Source organism: Physcomitrium patens, chromosome 5, assembly GCF_059467195.1.
Source record: "Physcomitrium patens ecotype Gransden chromosome 5, ASM5946719v1, whole genome shotgun sequence".
NCBI lineage: Eukaryota > Viridiplantae > Streptophyta > Bryopsida > Funariales > Funariaceae > Physcomitrium > Physcomitrium patens.
In genome coordinates this window covers 18,802,808-18,822,657 of record NC_143414.1, presented here as the reverse complement: position 1 = coordinate 18,822,657, position 19,850 = coordinate 18,802,808, and the positions used below count along the sequence as shown (strand labels likewise).

Here is a 19,850-nt window from a genome sequence, read left to right as displayed (position 1 = left end):
TACAAATAAGCAGTCTACCACATGCTACTCGAGGAAATATAATCGCCTTCGATCAGCTCTTCTGCATTAATAAAAGTGCATATAAGTATTTCAAGACAGGACAATGTGTCAATTCACAAAACGACAATCTCAGAGCCTTCTTCACATCAAAATAATAAAAAAAAATGGAGGCTGAAAGAAAACATTCACAGAGAAAACATAAATACAATTCCGAGCTCACATCAGAAACAGTTTCGAAAAGAACAATACCGCAACACATGCCACAGTCCAATGATATTGATGCAATTAGACTTCTGACAGATATCCAGACGCTCGAAGGTCACAGCTATAAACAAGTTTCGCAATGAACACATTCAAAGTGTAGCACACCTAGTCCGTGACACTAGGCTGAACCCTGACGATCAAAAGTCTTCTATAAGGAGCTTGCTGAGCGGGCCAACCCCAGGTACAAGGATGACTAGAATAAAACAAGCAACTTCTATCATGCTCACAGCTCAAAAAGACCAAATTCCTAACCCACATTAAATCCTCTTTATCTTGGAAAAAGTTCCAGTCTCTGAAAAATAGGTGCTTGCAGTCCCGCTCCCGAGCAAACCCGCCTGTGCTTGAGGATTACTCAGCTCAATGCCCTGTGTCCACGATGAATCCAAGAAAAACATATTACTGAAAATGTTTTGTAAAGAGATTGTATCCTGTGTTTTACTTCGAAAACAAGATCTCCTAGTTACAAAATTTTATAACGTGGATGCACCTCATTTTTATAACGTGGATGCACCTCAAAATTTTACTAACGTGGATGCACCCGCATTAGTTTATATTTTATTCAAAGGTAACTTCCAAAGGAGACCAGAAAGAACTACCGATCAGTGTACAGTAATGAATCATGGAAATGGAAATAAACCTGGACAGGCGTGAATGCAAGACTAGAAGAAAGACCCGATGTGGCACCACTACTGCCGTATTGTTTCTCCTTAAATCTGCAAAATAAAATAACCCCTTGTAAATTAGCGCCAAACAAAAAAATTAACAAGGCACAAACCATCGATGTTATGTGGAGAAATAATAATCCATGGTTGGCACTAACTGCTATGAAGAAAAATGTACACTGCAAACTTACTTCTTCGCAACCTTCGCAGCAAGCTTACTTTGACCGATCGACACTCGCAACTTGCCACTGCCAGCCTGCCCAAGCATTCCATAACCCTCTCCTAATCCATCCCCTGCATACAAGCTCGTCCAATCAGTGGCATCAGCCACCCAATACATTTGGCAAACGCATGTAAGCAATACAAATCCAGGTTAACCACCTAGGAGAAAAGAGTTGAGAGAATACAGAGTAAAGTAAATTACCAAGTGAACTCTCTTCGGGTACACCAAATTTCATCCGATTTGCAAGTTTGCGCATGTCAGTCAAGGCATATCTGCAATGAGGACAACAGTAGACTCGAATCAGCTCCATATCTGGAATGACTGCTTCCGAACAGTATCACCCGCTTGCGAAACAAATAAATCAACTATCCAAACAGAAAATAGAAGCAAGGTTGTTGAATGCTATCAATAGAAGGCTTGTGATCGACTCATTTTCAAGTGAAGGCATTCATAGGAAAATTCAGGGGTAGGACGACGAACCTCTCCTTCATCTTTCTAAGACGACGGCCACCTCTCTTTTTCTTAGGATCGCTGTCTGGGACCGGGAGAGGTTTGGGCTGTTTGGGAGGGGGTGGTTCTTGCCATTTTTCAATCTTCTTTCGGATATCTTCACGCAACTCCTGCCCGATTTTAGCAGAGAGGTCACCTCTTGTAAAATCAACTCGAGCAGCCAAGGTTGACTTACCAGCAACTAGACGACACGCTTTCATTCGAAGAGGTGGAGGAGTACTTTGCACAATCTCCGTGTGAAACACGAAACCTGTGTGTGGAAGTGCAGTTGCAGTTGAGAATCCAGCCAAATTTTTTTTCTTTGCACCCAGGATCTGTACATTGCAAGCTGGCATTTTTGAAAGAGCAGCAAGGCCACCTGCCACACCCATCAGCTTCGCAGCAACTGTACTACCAACAACAGCCGATAGATTTGGTGCAATGTAACCCATTCTACTTTCCACAAACTCTAAAACTTTCTTCTTGGCTTCATCGAGAGCAAGTGCCCGGTCACAAGCTTCAATGGTTTTCTGTAGGTTCTCCTCAGAGAGAGGCTTTCCACTAGTGGTAGAAGCAGTAACAGATACGACCATAATAGTAGCAGAAGGCAGAAGTCCTTCTAAGTCGACCAAAGTGAGATCCATCTCGTTGCCAATTTGCTTCACAAGTCGTGAATAATCGATAGGATGCAACACTAACGATTCCAGCTCCGGAAACTTGGCCCGGTACTTGTCTCGAATGAAATTGTGGATAATTGTGATCTCATTATCGATATCAACAGAAAGGGCGTTACATTCAACAATAAGCTGGTACTCTGGATCATCCTCCGCAACCAAACCTTTGGACGAACTTTCTGTGCCATTTGCCATTGCTTCATCCACCTTCTGCACTGACCAACCAGTGATAATTAGCAAGTCATAAGAGAGCTAGAAAATGTGTTCCTATAAATACCAGAAGGCATAAGTTCCCACACAAACAAAACAAAGCGAGGAATCAACAGTAACATGTGCTGGGAATGAGTCAGCAAATAAACATACGAAAATTAAAAAAATAATAATGTGAAGTGCAGAAACTGTAGCGTTGATGAAATCGGCACAAAAACAAGCTAGTTTTTGTGGGATTCAAACAGAAAACTAAGTGGCTTAAATGAGGGCGTGCAAAAGCTTGGTTAAAAGATGTCTAAATACTCTGCCCTGTCACAAAGAACCAAATCAAGCGGGATGAAAGCCTGCTCGACCATTACCTTCATAATATCATGAAACCGTTGACTCTTTTGCAATTTGGCGACACTATCCAAATCATCGAACTTGAGGATGGGAACCTCGGCCATTTCTTCATCTGCATCGGCAGCCTCTTCTGCGGCTTCGGCAACCTCCTGCTAACCCCAAAGGCCTGAATTAGCACAGGTCAAATATTGTCAATCCATTTTAAGACTCAGATTTCCAAACTTCTAATTACCCAACTCGCAACTTTTATAAAAGTTGCACGATCAGCGCTGACACATACAAGTGATGCCGTTCAAAGTACCGTTCAAATAGACGAAAGAGGAACATGCCGATAAATGTTAACCAAATGCTAAAATACTAAACCAAAGAAAAGGAAAGAAATAAAGCCAAACCAAAGACTCTTCGTGACAACGACGGCAGCAAATATTGTAGCTGATTAGTTCACGCTTGCAGTATTGATTAATGTCCGTGAGCGAGGAAGAAGCTTCACATGCCAAACTAAAAATTCCAATTCAAAACCAATGAATTAGAAAAAAACCATTAGATCACAGCCAAGCGAAATAATCTGGGTGAGTACCTCATCCAGAATTTCCTCATCAGACAAATCCTCCAAGTCTGCCAAAAAGGAGTCCGCTAACGTTGCCTGTACACAGAATACTTAAAAACGTAAACATTCCTTCGAACATGAAAGTACGTGCACAACAATAAATCCCTAACCCTCCACAAAACCGAGCTCACTGAGAAATCTGTAAAAATGTTTCAAAAGGCAATCACAAACCAATACCAAAAAATAAATAAAACAAACCCTAATATACAGAAAAGCTTCCACTGCGCATGATTAAAACCATAGCTTCTCAGTATATCGATCAAAACCCTAAAACACCAGAAATTCAGCTACCACGCGACTCTACAGGACAAAAACGAATAACCATTCGACCGCAAGGAAAAATGAATAACCAAAATAAGAACGTACCATGATCGCAGACTTCGATGGAGGGTCAAGAACAGTCACGAAGGAGACCTGTGAGCAAGTCGAAGAATTAAGGCACAGAAACAGAACCCCAGTAACACGTGGTCCAAATGAAATCAAGCGCTGCTGGTCGGAGCTAACAGGCAACGAGGCAAGAGCGAGGGATGTTGCAAGCATCAATTTCCTGTGCGCACTCTTGTGTCTCAAGTAATTGCAATCCTTCGTAGTTGAAAGCTTTTCTTGGTGGTGTGGATGAATGCCGGAATGTCCATGAAGACCCCGGATGGAAGCCGTTGCATCCGTAATAGTTGCCTTCGAAATGTCTGAGGTGGCCGCGAGCATGCTCTGTATACGACACTCACATCATCGTCGTCCTCTTGTGACATAACCGGTAGATGGATGCACTAACCAGCGGTCGGAAAACTACCCTTAGATTTCTTTTACCCTCTTCAAATCCATGCCCGAAATCTCCTCTCCAGAGCTTTGGACGGTCTTCCAGCAGCTTCTGTGCGTGTTAGGTTCTGCCTTGTTGTGTAACCTCCACTGATAAAATCTTGTTTACAACATCTGTCGAAGATCGATAGGAGTTATTTTGACCTGAAATGAGAATTCAATGCAGGTTTGAGGGTTTTGAGAGGTTTTTACTGGCGTGAAGAGGTGTACACCAGTGTAGACATTGTGAAGTAATTGCTGATTAGGGTTTGGAAGTTATGGCCGGGCTTGGACCTGATTGGAAAGGTTTATTAAAATGGAGTATCGCTAACAGCGATGGTACTGCAGATCCTCGAGAATTGAGGTAGACTCATTCCATGTTTTATGTGCTTTGACAATCGATTTTCGTTGGTTTCGAAGTATTCATGACAATTTTTCATGCTTGATGAGAAGTAGGGAGCTCTTGTGAGCAATAGGAATTTAGAAGTCTCAGGGCTTTGAGTTATTCGTAGAGCTCAGATTTTGTGAGTCAGTGTTTCGCGGTTACACTGCACATTACAAGAGATATTTTTCCAAACAAGGTTGGTCGAAGTAAATGGTCTGCTTCGAAAAATCTAAGGTGTAATGTAGTTGTTTGATCTGGGCAGCCTTTGACGAGTTTCTCACTTCCTTTTCGCTCGTGATCACAGTGAGCAGGATAGGCAGTTTTTTGCGGAAGCCATGCAATCGCAGACTGTGGATGTGATTAAGCGAATGAAAGAGATTTCTATGGTGATGAATTTGACTGTTGAGGACTTGGAGACCCAGGGTATCACTGTAGAAGAACTTGAAGGTATGATTAAGTTCATCAAATCGACTTCGAAGCATCATCAGGGGGCGATGAGCTGCTTATTGAAACAAGTTTGTAATTAAAAGAATTCAACCGGAGTCTAGGTTTAAAATTTTGGATTCTTCGTAAATGTTCCTGGAATGAAAGGATATGCTAAATTGTATCATAGAATTAACTTCAAGGTTTCGCCTGCACTTATGCGGAGTTTACAATTTCTTTTGGTCAGATTGTGTTACATTCAAAAATCGAGTGTCAACGGGATCGGAGTTGTGAAGTTAGTGTAGAGACTAAGACCTAGCTGTCATCGAAACTGGCCAATTTGCCTACAACTCAACGTTGAAAAACCCTTTGAAGTCCATGTCCCAGCTGTTCGAGCTGATCTGTTTTGTTCAATTTTTAATTGTGAAACCAGGTATGTTGGAGGAGCTTCAAGAACACGTTGAGTCCATTGACATGGCAAATGGTATGATTTAATCACTTGCAATTTACACACTTGCAGTGTGTCCGTGTTTGTTCCGCAATTTCTTGAAGGTCTTCATCGTGAACCATCCTCTGCTGTAACCTGGTTCATTGTAAACCATCCAGCTTTGCAACTTTTACTTAAATTTTTGGCGCCTCTATTCTTGTAATTCTTTTAATTATTTTGGGCGGTCGGGTTGGGGTCCATGTAGCGAACAAGGCTCTTCTCTAACATGAGCATACGTCTGTGTTGTAGACTTGCATTCAATCGGAGGCTTGGTACCCTTGTTGGATTATTTGAAAAACCCAAATGCTGACATCAGGTCTCGAGCAGCAGAAGTTGTGAGCACCATTGTGCAGAATAATCCAAAAAGTCAGCAGCAAGTGATTGAGTGTAATGGTTTGGAAAGATTGTTGGTGAATTTCAATTTTGATGATAACATAAAAGTGCGAACTAAGGCCTTGGGTGCCATATCATGTACGTTACTCAATTTATGTGTATTGTATTTTATTATGATTGTTTATGATACTTAAATCTGCCATATCATGTTGAATTTCTGGACTTTGAAGGACTTGATTTGGTGGAGAAATCTTATGTTGAGGGCATTGTTGTAACAGAACTTAATTTATTCATCCATTTATTTTGTTTTTGGCAGCTCTAATCAGGCATAATAAAGTAGCAACTGATGCCTTCAGACTTTCTAATGGTTATGCGGGACTTCGACAGGCTCTTGCCTCGGAAGATCTCAGATTCCAGCGGTGTGTGGTTTCTGCCTTTTAAATGCCTGCGCTATATGGTTCACATAATGCTCGTTACAGAACAGTAGTGGCCGGACGTCTTTGAAATCGATTTGACAAATAATGGTGATATGGCTTCTTTTCTTCTTCTTTTTTTTAATTCTGTCTTTCTCTTCACTAGTTTCGGAAAGTCGAGCTTCTGCTTCTACTTCTTAATTTTTCAATTTTGCGAAGTTTTTTGATACTCACTAGCTCACAGCTTTTGCTGTTAAGAGTTCCTATGTTTGATAGTTTAGTCCTACCGTGCTTCGAGGAGGTCGTAGTCATCATGCTCACGGAGTACTTTGTTTTTGGACATGCAGGAAAGCTTTGCAGGTAATACAATATTTGCTTCAAGAGAATCCAAAAGACTGTATTGTAGCAACCCAACTAGGATTCCTAAAGTCCTTGACAAGCTTGGCAAATAGCTCGGATCTTGACGTACGGCAAGCAGCACTGCAATCTTTAGTAGAGATTGTCCGTAACCAAGAAAATCAGAATGTGGGAAAAACGGATGGCACTACCCAACTCAAGGATGTTGTTGGTAAGCGGGTAGAGGAGATTAAAGGCCTGAACCAGGAAGATCTAGCAGCTGTAAAAGAAGAGCGACAGTTGGTGGATACACTCTGGCAGTTGCTCTACAAAGAACCCTCCCAGTTAAGGCAAGAGGGTTTGTTGGTGTTGCCTGAAGATAATCAGCCACCTCCAGACGTTGCAGGTCGGAAACATGCATCTGGGTTGAGAAGTTTGGCTGCCAACGTCCCCCCGGAGCCTCCAAGTAGGCAGAATGTATCTCAAGACGAGAAGAAGCCAGTCTTACTACTGGGTGCTTAGAGATAAGAGTCTACTTTGTCAAATTCAAGTCCTCCTCTCATTCTGTATTACAGTAGGATGTAAAGAAATGTTTTTGTTTTATTTGATTAACGGTGTCACTGAAATGCCTCACTGATTCCCCACATTCATGCCTCAGCCACTAGTGGGGATTAAGGATAATATAAGGGGAAATTACATCGTGGGGTCCACGCACAGAAATAATTACAATTAGGGGTACAAATTGATTATAATTACAATTAGAGGGGACCTACAGAAATAATTACCAGAAAGGGGCACAAATCAAAATGAGGTGCATCCACAAAAATAACAAAGAGAGGTGCATCTACAAAAATAATTACAAAGAAGGGCACAAATCAAAAAAAAATCACAAAGAGATCCACTTCACTTCTTCTTTGAACATAGTTCCTTTCTTCAATTTACCTCACTTCTAATTGGGAGGTTTTATTCTCCTCTTCAATTTGCCATGCTTCTCTTTGTGTGGTACAATTTTCTTCCTTTATTTGTATGGCTTCTCTTTTTACAATCAAGTTTGTTTTGTTTTTCTTTGTGTGGTCTTGCAAATTAAAAGTCACCAGCCAAAGATCGATCAATGACAACTAGAGACAAATTGGTTGTTGGAAGAATGTCCTACACATTCAAAGATGCATGTAGTGCTATTACAAGTTATTCAATCTTTGCCTTTATTCCTTACCAATTTAAAGCCAATAAACTTGTCTACATGAAAGTTGTTTGGCTAAAGGAGAAAGCGGAATCACAAGACAAGATTGCAAAAGGTAGGTTTTTATTGCACATTGTGAATAATTGGTGCCTAGATGGATTACTTTACATTACTAAGTTTGTTGCTCATATGCAAACATGTCCAACTTATTTGAAAACCTTTTGCCTCAAAGGCAATGAGGTTGCAAACTTTGCTACATCTCTTATGTGGGACATACAAGGCCTGTGACCACATAATATTATAAATTATGGACAAATCAAACTTGGAGCAAAAGCAACATATATGGCTTCATGGAGGAGCCATAACTTGCACCAAAAGTGTTTAGTAGAACGCTACAATTTGAGATTTCAAAAGCTTGCGCCATTACTTGAAAGACTAGCCATAACAAATCTTAGTAGTACAAGTACATTTGATAAGGACAATTGGTAGCAATTCATTAGAGTGTTCTTTTGTCTTTAAGCTTAGAAGATAGCAACTATAAATTGTTGCCCCATGTTTACAACACATACAACCTATTCAAAGTTTAGATACTAAGGTATATTCTTTGTCTTTATTAAAGTAGATGGAAAAGATCATGTTGTGCTTGTTGGTTTTGATATTATTTCAATTGATAATAATAAAAATTGAACATGGTTTTTTCACTAGCTAGTGCATTCAATGCCCTTCCCAAATTTTGCAAGCATCATAGTTATCAACAATTGTAAGAAGATGTAAATTTTTGGCTTTCACTTTTAAATTTGAGATTGCATTTAGTTTTGTATTGTGTGTAGCAATATGTCTAAAGAATCAAAAATATAGTTACTATAGAGTTTTCATTTGGAAACCATTGTACATGCATTTGGCACATTAAAAAGAATGTGAACTATAGCTACAAAATAAAATTGAATAGAAAGATTTTGGCAGCCATGAAGGTATTGATCATGGACATCCATATAATAACAATGGCAAACATGTGAAACATACATACCATTGCATTTGAATACCTTATTGCTATTCCATATTAAAACTAGAATTTGCCACAGTTGACTACAATTCTTGTACCTACAATCAACAATACCAAGTATTGTAGAGTAGTTTGGAGTGAACTAGATCATATTACTTGGTGACCTTTGATGTTCACAAGTTATACATGCAATGACGAAGAAAAGTAGCAATGACAATGAGAAGCAAGGCAAAGACACAAGCCAATAACTATGTATTTTACTAAAACATAGCAAAAGAACAAGTCTCTAAGCTAAGCAACCAAATAGTGTGCAAACTCCTTTTGGAATATAATAATTGTGCAATGGTAGAGCGGCCAATGTAATAATAGCTTAAAAGTGATTGGCATTGAAATTTGATATGATACATTAGCAATATACACATCATAATATGGCAACTATATTTTCAATATATCATCTTAAATCACATGCTTATACACAAATAAGGTAAAGTGAGGTGAATTGAAATGCAAAGAGACCTTTTTTGAGAAGGAAAATTGTATTTAAGGAAGAAGAGTAAGAGACCCTTTTGAGATTTCTTGTTTTGATTTATGCTCTTATTAGTAATTATTTATATAGGTGCACATTTCTTTGTAATTAATTTTAATTTGTGCCTCTACTCATAATTATTTCTATAGGTGTGCCCCTTAATGTAAATTTTCTATAATATAAATGACTGCAAACATTTATGAAATACTAATAATGTCTAGCATCACCTATTAGTTGATGATGAGTAAATGTGGTTATATCCCTATTGCATAAATTTAAGGATTTTATTCCCTCAAAACACAAGTATGTCATAAACAAAACAAATAGTAATTTACAACTAAAATCCTCAACTGTTGTAGGTGTAAATTGTGTAGAGATGTTCCACTTTTAGCATCCATACTTTAAAAATATTCTGAAATGTCATTGTTTTAGCATTCAGTAGTGTGCACTAATTGTTGGGTTTAAAGGCAAAAGATAAGTTAAAATCTGGAACATTTTATTTTTGTTAATAATTCAGAGATTTCGATTGATTTAAGATAAGTTTTTAGATAAATTTACATAAGCCCTTACAAATCCAACTTGTGCAAAGGTTAAATAGACAAAAAGAAACCAAAAATTTGAGCTGATAATCTCTAACTTCCATTTGTCTATCTATTAAATTCTCCTAATCAAAGAAGGATTTTACTGAGGAATGGCTACTTTCAGAAAAAAAATGCTGAAGTATTTTTCTCCTTCGATTTCACTCAAATTTCGCTTTACATTCTCAGACACGACTCAAATTTGCAAAATTATTTAGAATGTCCTATAGGTACTAAGAAGATTGAGCAGAACACTGTTGTTCCAATATTTGAATCAAAGCTTTGATGGCTACATGATCCAAGTTTCCTAGAATGCAATCACATTCGCTTGGAAAACTTCCAGCAAAAAATGGAAAAATCTTTCACTGAGTGACAGTACCGTCAAGCAAATGAAGCAGATTCTGAAGTTCAAGGAGCCAGTGCGAGTACTTTAATTGTGCCTTGCGAGTTAGCCGCTAACATAGTCGGACTCTGACTCTTCCAACAAACTGCACTGATGAAGTGTGAACTATCATCTCCGTTATCTTCAGAGTTGTGGGACCCAAATCTGTGCCACGAAGCTGGCCTCGACATAGCCTGCCAAAGAAAACAAAATTTGTCTTAGAATCATGAAACCAAAACATTTGCAAGTCTGATAATGCCGCAAAAAGATAATTTTCACTGAGTGGCAAAAAGAATCTAAGCACTCAAAGGAGACTGGTAAATTGGAGAAATGTTGCAAAAACAAAATCTGCACCACAGTTGTACAATCAGTGAATCTGGAAAAAGTGTATGTAGAGTCTGGGTCTAACCTTATGATACACGAAAACCTCATTTGATTCACTCCCGCAGGCAATATACTCATTGTTTACAGTCAATCCTACAAAATTCTTCTCATTTGTGTGTCCTCTGAGCGTTCGTATCTGCAGTATGATCAACTTCAAAAACTTAGGACACCTTAACTCACTAATGCATTGGGTATACCCCAAATGAGTCAAAAATAAATAAGTAAATAGATAAAAGATTAAAAGAACTTCGGGCACAAATCTTCATCTTGACTTTTTCTCATCACGCACCATGCAGTCACATGCATGTGGCTAGTAAATCGGAATCATCATGGTTAAGAGAATGAGTTCAAGAAGAGTTAATTGACGTACCGAGCAGTCTCGCTGAACATCCCAAAGTCGAAGTGTGCTATCTGTAGATGCCGAAGCTAACTCAGTCGGTGATATAAACTTCACGTAAGAAACAGCCTTCCGGTGCCCCTTGAATACATAGAGTGGTGTGCTTGCGTTCCGCAAATCAAAGTAATGTATACAGTGGTCAGCAGAACCCACCTATCAAGGGTTTAATACATAGTTAGAATAGTCTCACAAAGGCTTTAAATAGTTAAAATAATAAAAATATAAGAGACTGCAGAGCACAGGCTATAATTTGTGACAATATTAATAGGAGATGCTGGAGCCTTACTGCAATATGGTTGCTGGAACCAGGATTGTACTTAACGCAACAGATGTTAGCCCTCATATCCAGGCTGAGCGCACTAGACTCCTGCCTTGTGCACCACACCTTCACCTGCAAAAATTTGAACATGCTTATGTCAATCTTCCAGCACAGCTCACTACCCCAAGAGATTTCTTAGTTATCTAATGCATCGAACCCTTCTGATTCAACATGGCAAACTTTTCAATTGCGGCTGCACCTTTCCATCATCGCTTCCAGAAACCAGCATTGATGGCTCTGTACGAGAAAAGTCTACGCTCCAAGCTCGCTTCTCATGTTCCTCATACTCCATCACAGCCTGCATGACCAAAAACACTTAAGCAGGGAAATGATATGAATGCCAACAAAACCCCCCTTTCTGTGCTACTTTTTTCTCTGATATCACTCGACCGCTTCCGAAACCCTTCTAATAAAATATCAAAAGACAAAGTGCACGTTCGATTGCAATCCAAGTTGAAGTAGAAGAAAAACAGGCTGCACCGCAATATACTCTACTAATGTACACATGTCAAATATCAGTTCTTCTAATACCTGTCTTGTATTAACATCCCATACTGTAACGGTGCCTTCGTAATCGCTACTAGCAATAAGTGGTTTCGCACACTTGTTCCAGCTCAAGCAACTCAATTTAGACCGTGTTGCTATCTCCACCAATGGACAGTGAACATCCGCTAATTCATTTACAACCTGTTCAATCCAAATCATTCAGTGATAGCTCCCACATTAGACAATAGGTACTGAAAGTAGCTAGCAGACAAGTTCTGTACCGTAAATAAAGATTTTAAAATAGTGCAAAAATGAAACCACCATGGTAAAGAGAACATACAGTCTCGAAATTGAAAACTTTTACGCGCCGAGAAACACCCGCTGTCGCAAAGAATTCATCGTCACGATCAAATTCGATACTGGAGATGAAGCGACAACTTAGAATCTTAGTTGGAGCATGATGCATCCCCATACACCCACTAAAAAAGATTTGTGCAGAGAAGTCCGTGGTACTTATCATTTCCACACCAATCAAACACATGAACAGAAAAAGATGAACTGTCTAATACTTTAACCCTTCTACCCGGGTAAGCTGACAAGATCTGCTGAAGAATATTCCAAAGTACTATTCCCAGCCATCGGAGAGCTAGCATTCACGACACCAAAAGGGAGAGAAGCATGACTATAAGATATCTTACCTGGAAACAATATTTGAACTATGAAATAGATCTCCATGGTGAAGCTCAGCTACAACACGGAGACGACTGTTTATGAACAGAGCCATGTCAAGACATTAAATTAGGGCAAAGTATGAGCTTCATGTTTGTGAGACTTGCACAATTAACGATACCGGAAATACACTTGCAAACACACGTACCCATAATGATACTAAAAATTAGAGTACTCTTTTGGAATTTTTCCTCACCTATAACGTGTAAATGCCGTTAGTACAGACTCAAAGTCTTCCAACCCGTCCTGGTAGCTCTCTGACCCTTTAGTTGCCGTATTCCTAACAGCCTCCTGTATTTGTCTTTGATTTTGTTTTCTAGCAACCTGCCTTCTCCGCAGCAAATAGGCTTCTTGTAAGTCTTCGAACTGCAGGAATAAAACATGTAAGTAAAAGAATGGAAACATCAGGCTACGAGCAACTAACTACTGAACATTTAAATGAGGAATTATAATTTTTTTGAAAAGAAGAAAAAAATAAATTATAAGCTTGTAAACGGTAGGACATACCTGTGCCAACACTCGGCGTTTCTTACTTACTGCATGAACCCCCATCGATCCAGCGTGTGATTCTATGTAAGGATTCTCAGGTAATCTCTTTTGTATCCCCTCAGCTTTCTTAGACATAAGAAACGCTGAATTTCTGTCAGCATTTCCTGCCATGGATTTAACCTCATTAGGTGGAGAAAACGCACCACCTTGGCCACCTCGCCAAACAGAAATTGCTCCTCCATGACTTGGTTTTTTGCATCCCGAGTACAAATCCAACCTAGGCAATGATGAATCCGCAGATAAGCATGCTCGCTCAGCGGGCTTGTCTTTCAGCCTTAAGAACTGCCGCCGCCTTTCGACTGTGGCTATGTCTTCTTTGAGGAAGCTGAGATCATTTTGCAACTGTTCGAAAGAGACCACCCGATTATTTCAGTCTCAGTTCAAAGAAATGCATTTCTCTTAGGAAAACTTAATGAATTTCTCCAATGTCCTGGATTTCACACTTCAAAAAACAAATAATTTCTTGCAATAATGAATCCCAGTGTTTATAAACACGAAGACGTCCAATTTTTCTGTTGTTTGATCAAAATATTCACCTACGACAATTAAGCCTATTACATTCATCACCTAATAGCCCCAATTTTCCTACAATGAACAAGTTGACGCTAGTATCAGGTGCCTGAACCGGAGTTTTCACCTCTTGCATTTCCTCCTGTTTCCGTTGTCGTGATAGGTACAGAAAATCAAGAAGAACTTCCATGTTGGACTCGGCCTCTACTTGTTCAAGTCTACGTTTCCTTTCACCTAAAAGACATAGTAAGGAACCCAAATCCTTCAGAGGCAAATCCGCTCCCTGCAAGCGCATCATTAAAATTAGGAAGTTAAAGCACCTAGTAGGGCACATGTAGGATCACAGACGATGAGGTTTATCCCATCAGCTAAGCACAGCTACTACAGTTGACAAAAGGCACATCGAAAGAGTGAAAACTACCTGCTCAAGTGCAAGGCGCAATTGCTCTGCGGGAGAGGAGATGCCGAGTAGCTGTGAGGCTACCGTTTTCTTCAACAACTGAAGGTACCATGCAAAATGCCCATTAGGAACTCATTAACCCATCCTTGATTCCTGTGCAACGCTTGACTAGAATAATGTATAGCAAGATGCAGAGACGGACATTGCAATCTATGCCGTTTTCAAAAATGGCTTAATTGCTTAGGCCGCTCAAATGAAACCTGGGTTTCTACCTCGTTCTCAAATGCCATGACTACAGAAAACTCATATGAATGAAGGTTGAGATCATTTAACCAAGCATGCAACGCCACAATCAGAATAATTTATACGAAAGGTTCCATTGGATTTACGATAGGATTTTTTTTTAATCCATCCAACATGAATGATAATACTCACGAACACTCGCATCTAGGGTGTGAGATGCCGAGACTCTCGGCAACAGTAAGCAGACCTTGAGCTGGTAAGGATTGCAATATATGTCTGGTTTAAGCAAAATCTTTTGAAAATCGCCGAAGTGCAGAGACTCACTTTCGACAAGAGAAAGTTGGGGATGAGATGCTCTGATGTAAGATACCGAGCGCAGCTGGGGCAGTTGCTTCTGTTATTTAGATGCGTTGTGATGCACGTGTAACAGAACGAGTGTCCGCAGTTGGTTACAAACGCATCCTCCATTGTCTGAAAACAAATCGGACACAAAAAGTCTTTGTCCACGCCAGCTGATGCCCTTGCAACATCGACTGACTCACTGGTAATGACATCTGAAACCCAAAGCCCCGTCTGAGCCTCTTCCTTAATAAAACCCCGTGCGGAAGGAACACTGACCCCAATCGACGATGCCATGGCCTCGTTTTTGTTGCAAACTACTCTGCCGCGATGCATGCCAAATCGTACAAAACTTCTTAAACCAATCAAATCCTTCGAAACCAAACCCCTGTCTCATTAAAGAAACGACCACAGCAGACGCTGCGATTTTCAAACGGCGTCCCTGTGAAAAGGGCGTCCCTGTGAAAAGGGCGACCCAATCTCGAACAACTCTCACGACCTTCAAAGTCCTGGTCTCCCTAAAACCTCCGGGAAGACTGACTTACAGCGTTTTAAGTAAAATACCTCAAGAGCAAATCATGAACCTGGTACCCAATCTAACAAAACCTCTAAACACCCGTTTATTTCTCCTCAATACACAAGAGGAGTGCAGCGTATCCTGAATGTCCATTGATTCCGTTTAATCTGAAGGCATCCAATCTTACTCCGTTGAACTGATGCAAAACGCGCTGTACCAGATCCAAACCGCTCCGAAAGCTGGTCCCAAAAGCTTACAACGTGACGCTTCTACCAAATAAAAAATATGTGAACACCACAAACTAACAACGTAAACCCTGTTTGTCTTTCTTCCAACACTTCTCGGGTCTAAACACAAGTGCGCCGTGCTGTTGTCGACGTATCTCAGTCTTCCCAACCTGTTCCACCGCCGCGAGGACTACACTGAGGCACAGCTAAACTACGTGAAGATCAGCTCAAATCCACACAAACTCAAACCCATCAGAGTTGAACCGCCTCGGGCCTCAATGGAGAAGATGACGCCTTGTCACATGGTCATCTTGACGTAACCTTAGGCCCGGACTCGTTCGCGTTACCCAAAGTTCCACCAGTACAGCTCACCATCACCGCAATAAGACATAACCAGGTTTCGATGCAGTGATTCAGAAATCAAACCCTAGAGGATCCTCCTCACATAGACCACATCCTCACATCCAGAACCCCCTCCTACCGGGACCCACCAGATGCCTTCCAAGAATTTTTTTCAGCGATTGATGACAGCCAATCACTCCTTCCTCTGTTGTCACCAAATCTTTACCAGCGACCTCAAGTTGGCCATCACTGCGGCAACCTCAACTTGTGGATGCTATGTTGCCAAGTCATCCGCACACCCATGCTTGCCTGGGCCCCCACCATCCACATCACTCACTTGAAGTGACGCAACCGACAACCCATACTTCCAGTGATACACTGAACCGCACTTCCATGACTCGTTCGCTGACGTGGTTAAGATCAGCGCATGAACCCCGACTTAACCCAAGTTCGATTTCACCGTCAAACTAGTTACCGGTATCCAAAAGTTGGAAAAAAAACATGATCCAGCCTTGGTTTCATATCTCAGGTAAGTCTACGCGACGCTGTAAAGCGGAAAGGAGAGGCTGTCGACTAGACGAATCGGCATTGAATTCCAAGTCGCCAATAACAAAAGCATGCAAGTCGAAAAAATTGCGAAAAATACTGCATTAATCGATCGGGTCGATTGAATCCCGTCGCTGGTGACCGGATTCCGTTGCGCGCACCGTGTGACTAGTCCAGTTGAGGGGAAGCTTCATGCAGTTTCGCGAGGACGCCGGGCCCAGAAAAAGCTACAGCGAGCTATACGATCCAAAATAGAGGGATTGGTGATTCGGGCTGCAAACTGGAATATCGAGCGCCAAGAGATTGTGAGCCACAATTCCTCGACGACGACGTCGATCCCAACCCAGGGCACGTCGATGTGAGCCACAAGCTCGCGGGGCCCGCCGCGGACCTACGGTGATGGTGGCCGCGAATTCTCCCTCTTGGGCTTTGTGGCTGCCTCTCTGACAGCACATAAACGAATTCTGACGGGGAACTGTCGCCCGGATTCCATACCCTAATCAGCGCGTGAGTGCTGATGTCTTAGTATCTGTTTATAAGACAGCGGATGGGATACGTCTGTTTCTGTTTTAGGTCACTTTATTAATATTATTATTAGGAGCCTGGCTGAGAAGGAGGAGGAGTAGGTGTATTTTACCTTATTCTGTGTTTAGATAGAATCTATTGTGATGTGCTTGGTTTGCAAGTGCATTCGAAAGCAATGAAAATTATGTGGCTGCATAAATTTGTGAAAATTTTTAAAAAAAATCGTGGACATGTCCCATGCATGAGAATTTGGAAATTTTCTAACCAAAATCTTTGTGTTATTAAGAATGTCTTGTATTCTTAAAGAACAAGTCCCGTGCACAAATGCTTTTATATCATTACTTTTTAGAATATGTAGACTTTATGTATTTTTTACAACTTTCTTTACAAAAGCATTACAACTATATTTTAATTAACAAAATATGCATGAAATGACCAAAAATATAAGTTAGGTGCCAATAAACTTGGGTCATTGGATTGCTTTAAATATAAAATTTAAGTGTTTAAATACCATGACTTAAATAAAATATATAAATTATAAGTTATATAAGTAATATAAATAAATTCTAAAAAAAATTTAAAAATATTTATATGAATAATTTATAATACATTTATTTTTATCCAAAAGCTTAGTATTATTGTACATAGTATTTTTTTAATTTTTTAAAAAATACTAAATTTATATTATTTAAATATCCACATGTATATATATATATATTTATTTATTTATTTATAAAGATGAAAAAACTGAGTTGAAAGTCAATAACATATACTATGCTTTAATAAATACTAATAGAATGTTAACTTTGTTTATGGTTTATTATGAATGACTATAAATTTAATGTTAAAAAAGTATTATTTCAAATTTAAGTATTTCGAATTATTAAATATTTAATAGATGATTTTTAATTTATTAAATTTTATTTTGAAAATTTTCTTTTGCCTTTTATAGTTTATATATTAGAGCTCATAGTTTCAAAATACATTAATCTGTATAATTTTATAAAAAAATAAAATTTATAAGAATTTTAAACAATAAATTATATATATATATATATATATATGTATATTTAGTAATTAAAAAAATAAGAATATGTATTTGTTTCTATGTGATAAATTATCCAAATTACCTGAAACATCTTAGCTATAATGTCAAAGAACTTTGGTTTCAATCTTGTAGCTACCACCACAAGCTTTGGTAAGTTGATACAATACTAATTTGATAATTTGACATAGTATTATTTAAAATAAAATTGTAATACCATTATTAAAGTATAAATGTAAATCACAAATTATCACATTATTTGTGATACTCAAATTTATTAATATTTTGAGCATAATTTTTTAAAAAAAAATGTATTTTAAATAAATAAATTCAATTTTATTTTTATTAGGTTTAATTTAGTTTATTATTTAATTTAAAAATATTATTAGCTATTTTTATATATTTTAACAATTATATAAATATATTAATTATTATGAATTGATATAAACATTTTATCAAACTCATAAAATATTCTATAAAGTATTAATATTTTTAGATTACTCTTTAAAAAATAGTATAATTCTATTTTATAGATTAAATTGATTTCTTTTTATCAATAAAATAATAATAATAATAATAATAATAATAATCATACATTTTAAAGTTAAATATTTATTATTGTCACTTTTTGTTCAAATATTGTATAAATTATGCATTGATTTATATCAGCCTTAAGCTTGAAAGTGGACAAATGCTACTCAGTTGTTGTCTAGAGATGAAATCAAAACAAGTAACGATGAGCTCAAGCTCTTAACTACACACGTTGCTCATGCGTTACTCTACTCCATGTGAACGAGGAGAATCAAGCCAAACTGCCTTATTATCTAGTCCATATTGACATTCTATTCAGAAATGCAAGAGGTAATGCAACGTCCACAAGCTTAATCTCCATCAACAGCAGCACTAATGAATGCTAAGTCTCTTATTCTTAGGTGCACAAGTTCGTATCTAAAGGCCAGAGCACACATCAACGTACCATCAGCTTCAGCAAATTGTGCTCAGATTAATGAGAAAGTTCAGGACCCACCTGAATTGGAGATTGATCCGACTTTGGAATGATATAGAGTTGCATTCAAAAGACACCAGTTTTCTACAAAAGATAAATCTGTATGGACTGCTCAGAAGAATTGTGTTCAAGCCAAGAATAAAATCGAGAATAGTACTGCTCGGCCTCAGAAATCATGCAAGTTATTTGTGACAAAGAAATCGAATTCAATCGCACGTCGGAATTCAGAATCGATCTCAGTTAAGTAAAAGAAAATGAGTTGCAGGGTCCAGAGACTTGCTGGCCTGTACAAAAAGTAGTGTTGTGACTGGAGCCGAGTAAGCTCAATCAACCAGAAAGCCAAAGCCAACGGTCTTGACGTGTGATATGGTAACAAAAAATTAATGGCTGATTCTTCCACTTAATGAGATGTTGCAGCATATCTTTCTTTCAATCTCCACTTCGTCTTCCCATGAACTATATCGGTTCCACTTGACTGCATTCTCAGCAAGTGCGTACAATGTACGAGAACAGTCCTGGTGGAACGCATGGCGGCATTTTTTCGAAGACCTGAGGAGCACGACACAGCGTCTGGAGAGCCACCTAAACCATTGTATAATCATAGATTGTCGTTCTTGAACGACCCAGTCGAGGGATAAGCAAGTGGACATGACAGGGATTGAACTACGTCTGATGGGGAACACTCAGGCCTGCAGTCCAGGGTCATTGTCTCAGGCGAAAGCGCGACGAGCTGAGACTGGGCCACTCTCTGCATGACGGGCAGTCACACAACTAGAAACTAGTAAGAAGAAAGAGGAGCTCACAGTTCATATTTCGTCAAGACTCTAATGTCGATAAATCTGCATGAAGAAGACCTACCTCACGCACCCAGCTGATGTACTTGACATTGTTCACATGCTGGTGCATGTTCATGTGAACAAACGAGGCTATATTCATCAATTCACCAGACACATTATTCCTCAGAATTCAATAGG

General features: G+C 39.1%; 3 protein-coding genes across 4 annotated transcripts; 1 reads left to right on the top strand and 2 right to left on the bottom strand.

Annotated features, from left to right (window-relative positions):
- Positions 1–231: 231 nt before the first annotated feature.
- Positions 232–4,142, bottom strand: LOC112282559 (U4/U6 small nuclear ribonucleoprotein Prp31 homolog). 2 transcript variants are annotated; one of them, XM_024520297.2, is made up of 8 exons: positions 3,838–4,142; positions 3,442–3,507; positions 2,882–3,013; positions 1,630–2,522; positions 1,351–1,421; positions 1,118–1,220; positions 902–977; positions 232–629 (listed from the first exon to the last, which is right to left on the bottom strand). In XM_024520297.2, the coding sequence occupies exons 1-8, from the start codon at positions 4,009–4,011 to the stop codon at positions 522–524; spliced, it is 1,623 nt and encodes a 540-aa protein (XP_024376065.2). In that variant the 5' UTR covers positions 4,012–4,142; the 3' UTR covers positions 232–521. The 2 variants fall into 2 exon arrangements, with proteins under 2 accessions (XP_024376065.2, XP_024376066.1); XM_024520298.3 differs by having other exon boundaries at positions 2,882–3,030; positions 3,838–4,036.
- A 56-nt stretch (positions 4,143–4,198) lies between these two features.
- LOC112282560 (hsp70 nucleotide exchange factor FES1) lies at positions 4,199–7,251 on the top strand. Its single transcript, XM_024520300.3, has 6 exons — positions 4,199–4,630; positions 4,956–5,098; positions 5,508–5,558; positions 5,811–6,032; positions 6,211–6,313; positions 6,655–7,251. Exons 1-6 carry the CDS (start codon positions 4,545–4,547, stop codon positions 7,163–7,165), a joined length of 1,116 nt encoding a protein of 371 aa, XP_024376068.1. The 5' UTR covers positions 4,199–4,544; the 3' UTR covers positions 7,166–7,251.
- Positions 7,252–10,051: 2,800 nt separating this feature from the next.
- LOC112282983 (E3 ubiquitin-protein ligase COP1) lies at positions 10,052–15,828 on the bottom strand. Its single transcript, XM_024521244.3, has 13 exons — positions 14,654–15,828; positions 14,108–14,185; positions 13,814–13,969; positions 13,135–13,518; positions 12,824–12,993; positions 12,597–12,662; positions 12,239–12,317; positions 11,944–12,099; positions 11,612–11,710; positions 11,380–11,484; positions 11,067–11,246; positions 10,722–10,832; positions 10,052–10,506 (listed from the first exon to the last, which is right to left on the bottom strand). Exons 1-13 carry the CDS (start codon positions 15,002–15,004, stop codon positions 10,339–10,341), a joined length of 2,103 nt encoding a protein of 700 aa, XP_024377012.1. The 5' UTR covers positions 15,005–15,828; the 3' UTR covers positions 10,052–10,338.
- Between the last annotated feature and the right edge of the window lie 4,022 nt (positions 15,829–19,850).

Bases quoted from the DNA above. Each gene is read 5' to 3' on its own strand.
- LOC112282559 (XM_024520297.2), bottom strand. From the start codon at position 4,011: ATGCTTGCAACATCCCTCGCTCTTGCCTCGTTGCCTGTTAGCTCCGAC. The intron at 3,014-3,441 runs GTACTCACCCAG...TGGGGTTAGCAG, and splicing joins ATGAGGAAATTCTGGATGAG to GAGGTTGCCGAAGCCGCAGA. The intron at 978-1,117 runs GTAAGTTTGCAG...TTTATTTTGCAG, and splicing joins GCTGCGAAGGTTGCGAAGAA to ATTTAAGGAGAAACAATACG.
- LOC112282983 (XM_024521244.3), bottom strand. From the start codon at position 15,004: ATGCATCGCGGCAGAGTAGTTTGCAACAAAAACGAGGCCATGGCATCG. The intron at 12,318-12,596 runs GTAAGATATCTT...CTTCATCTCCAG, and splicing joins AGTTCAAATATTGTTTCCAG to TATCGAATTTGATCGTGACG. The intron at 12,100-12,238 runs GTATGTTCTCTT...TGGATTGAACAG, and splicing joins AAGTTTTCAATTTCGAGACT to GTTGTAAATGAATTAGCGGA.
- LOC112282560 (XM_024520300.3), top strand. From the start codon at position 4,545: ATGGCCGGGCTTGGACCTGATTGGAAAGGTTTATTAAAATGGAGTATC. The intron at 4,631-4,955 runs GTAGACTCATTC...TCGTGATCACAG, and splicing joins GCAGATCCTCGAGAATTGAG to TGAGCAGGATAGGCAGTTTT. The intron at 5,559-5,810 runs GTATGATTTAAT...TCTGTGTTGTAG, and splicing joins GTCCATTGACATGGCAAATG to ACTTGCATTCAATCGGAGGC.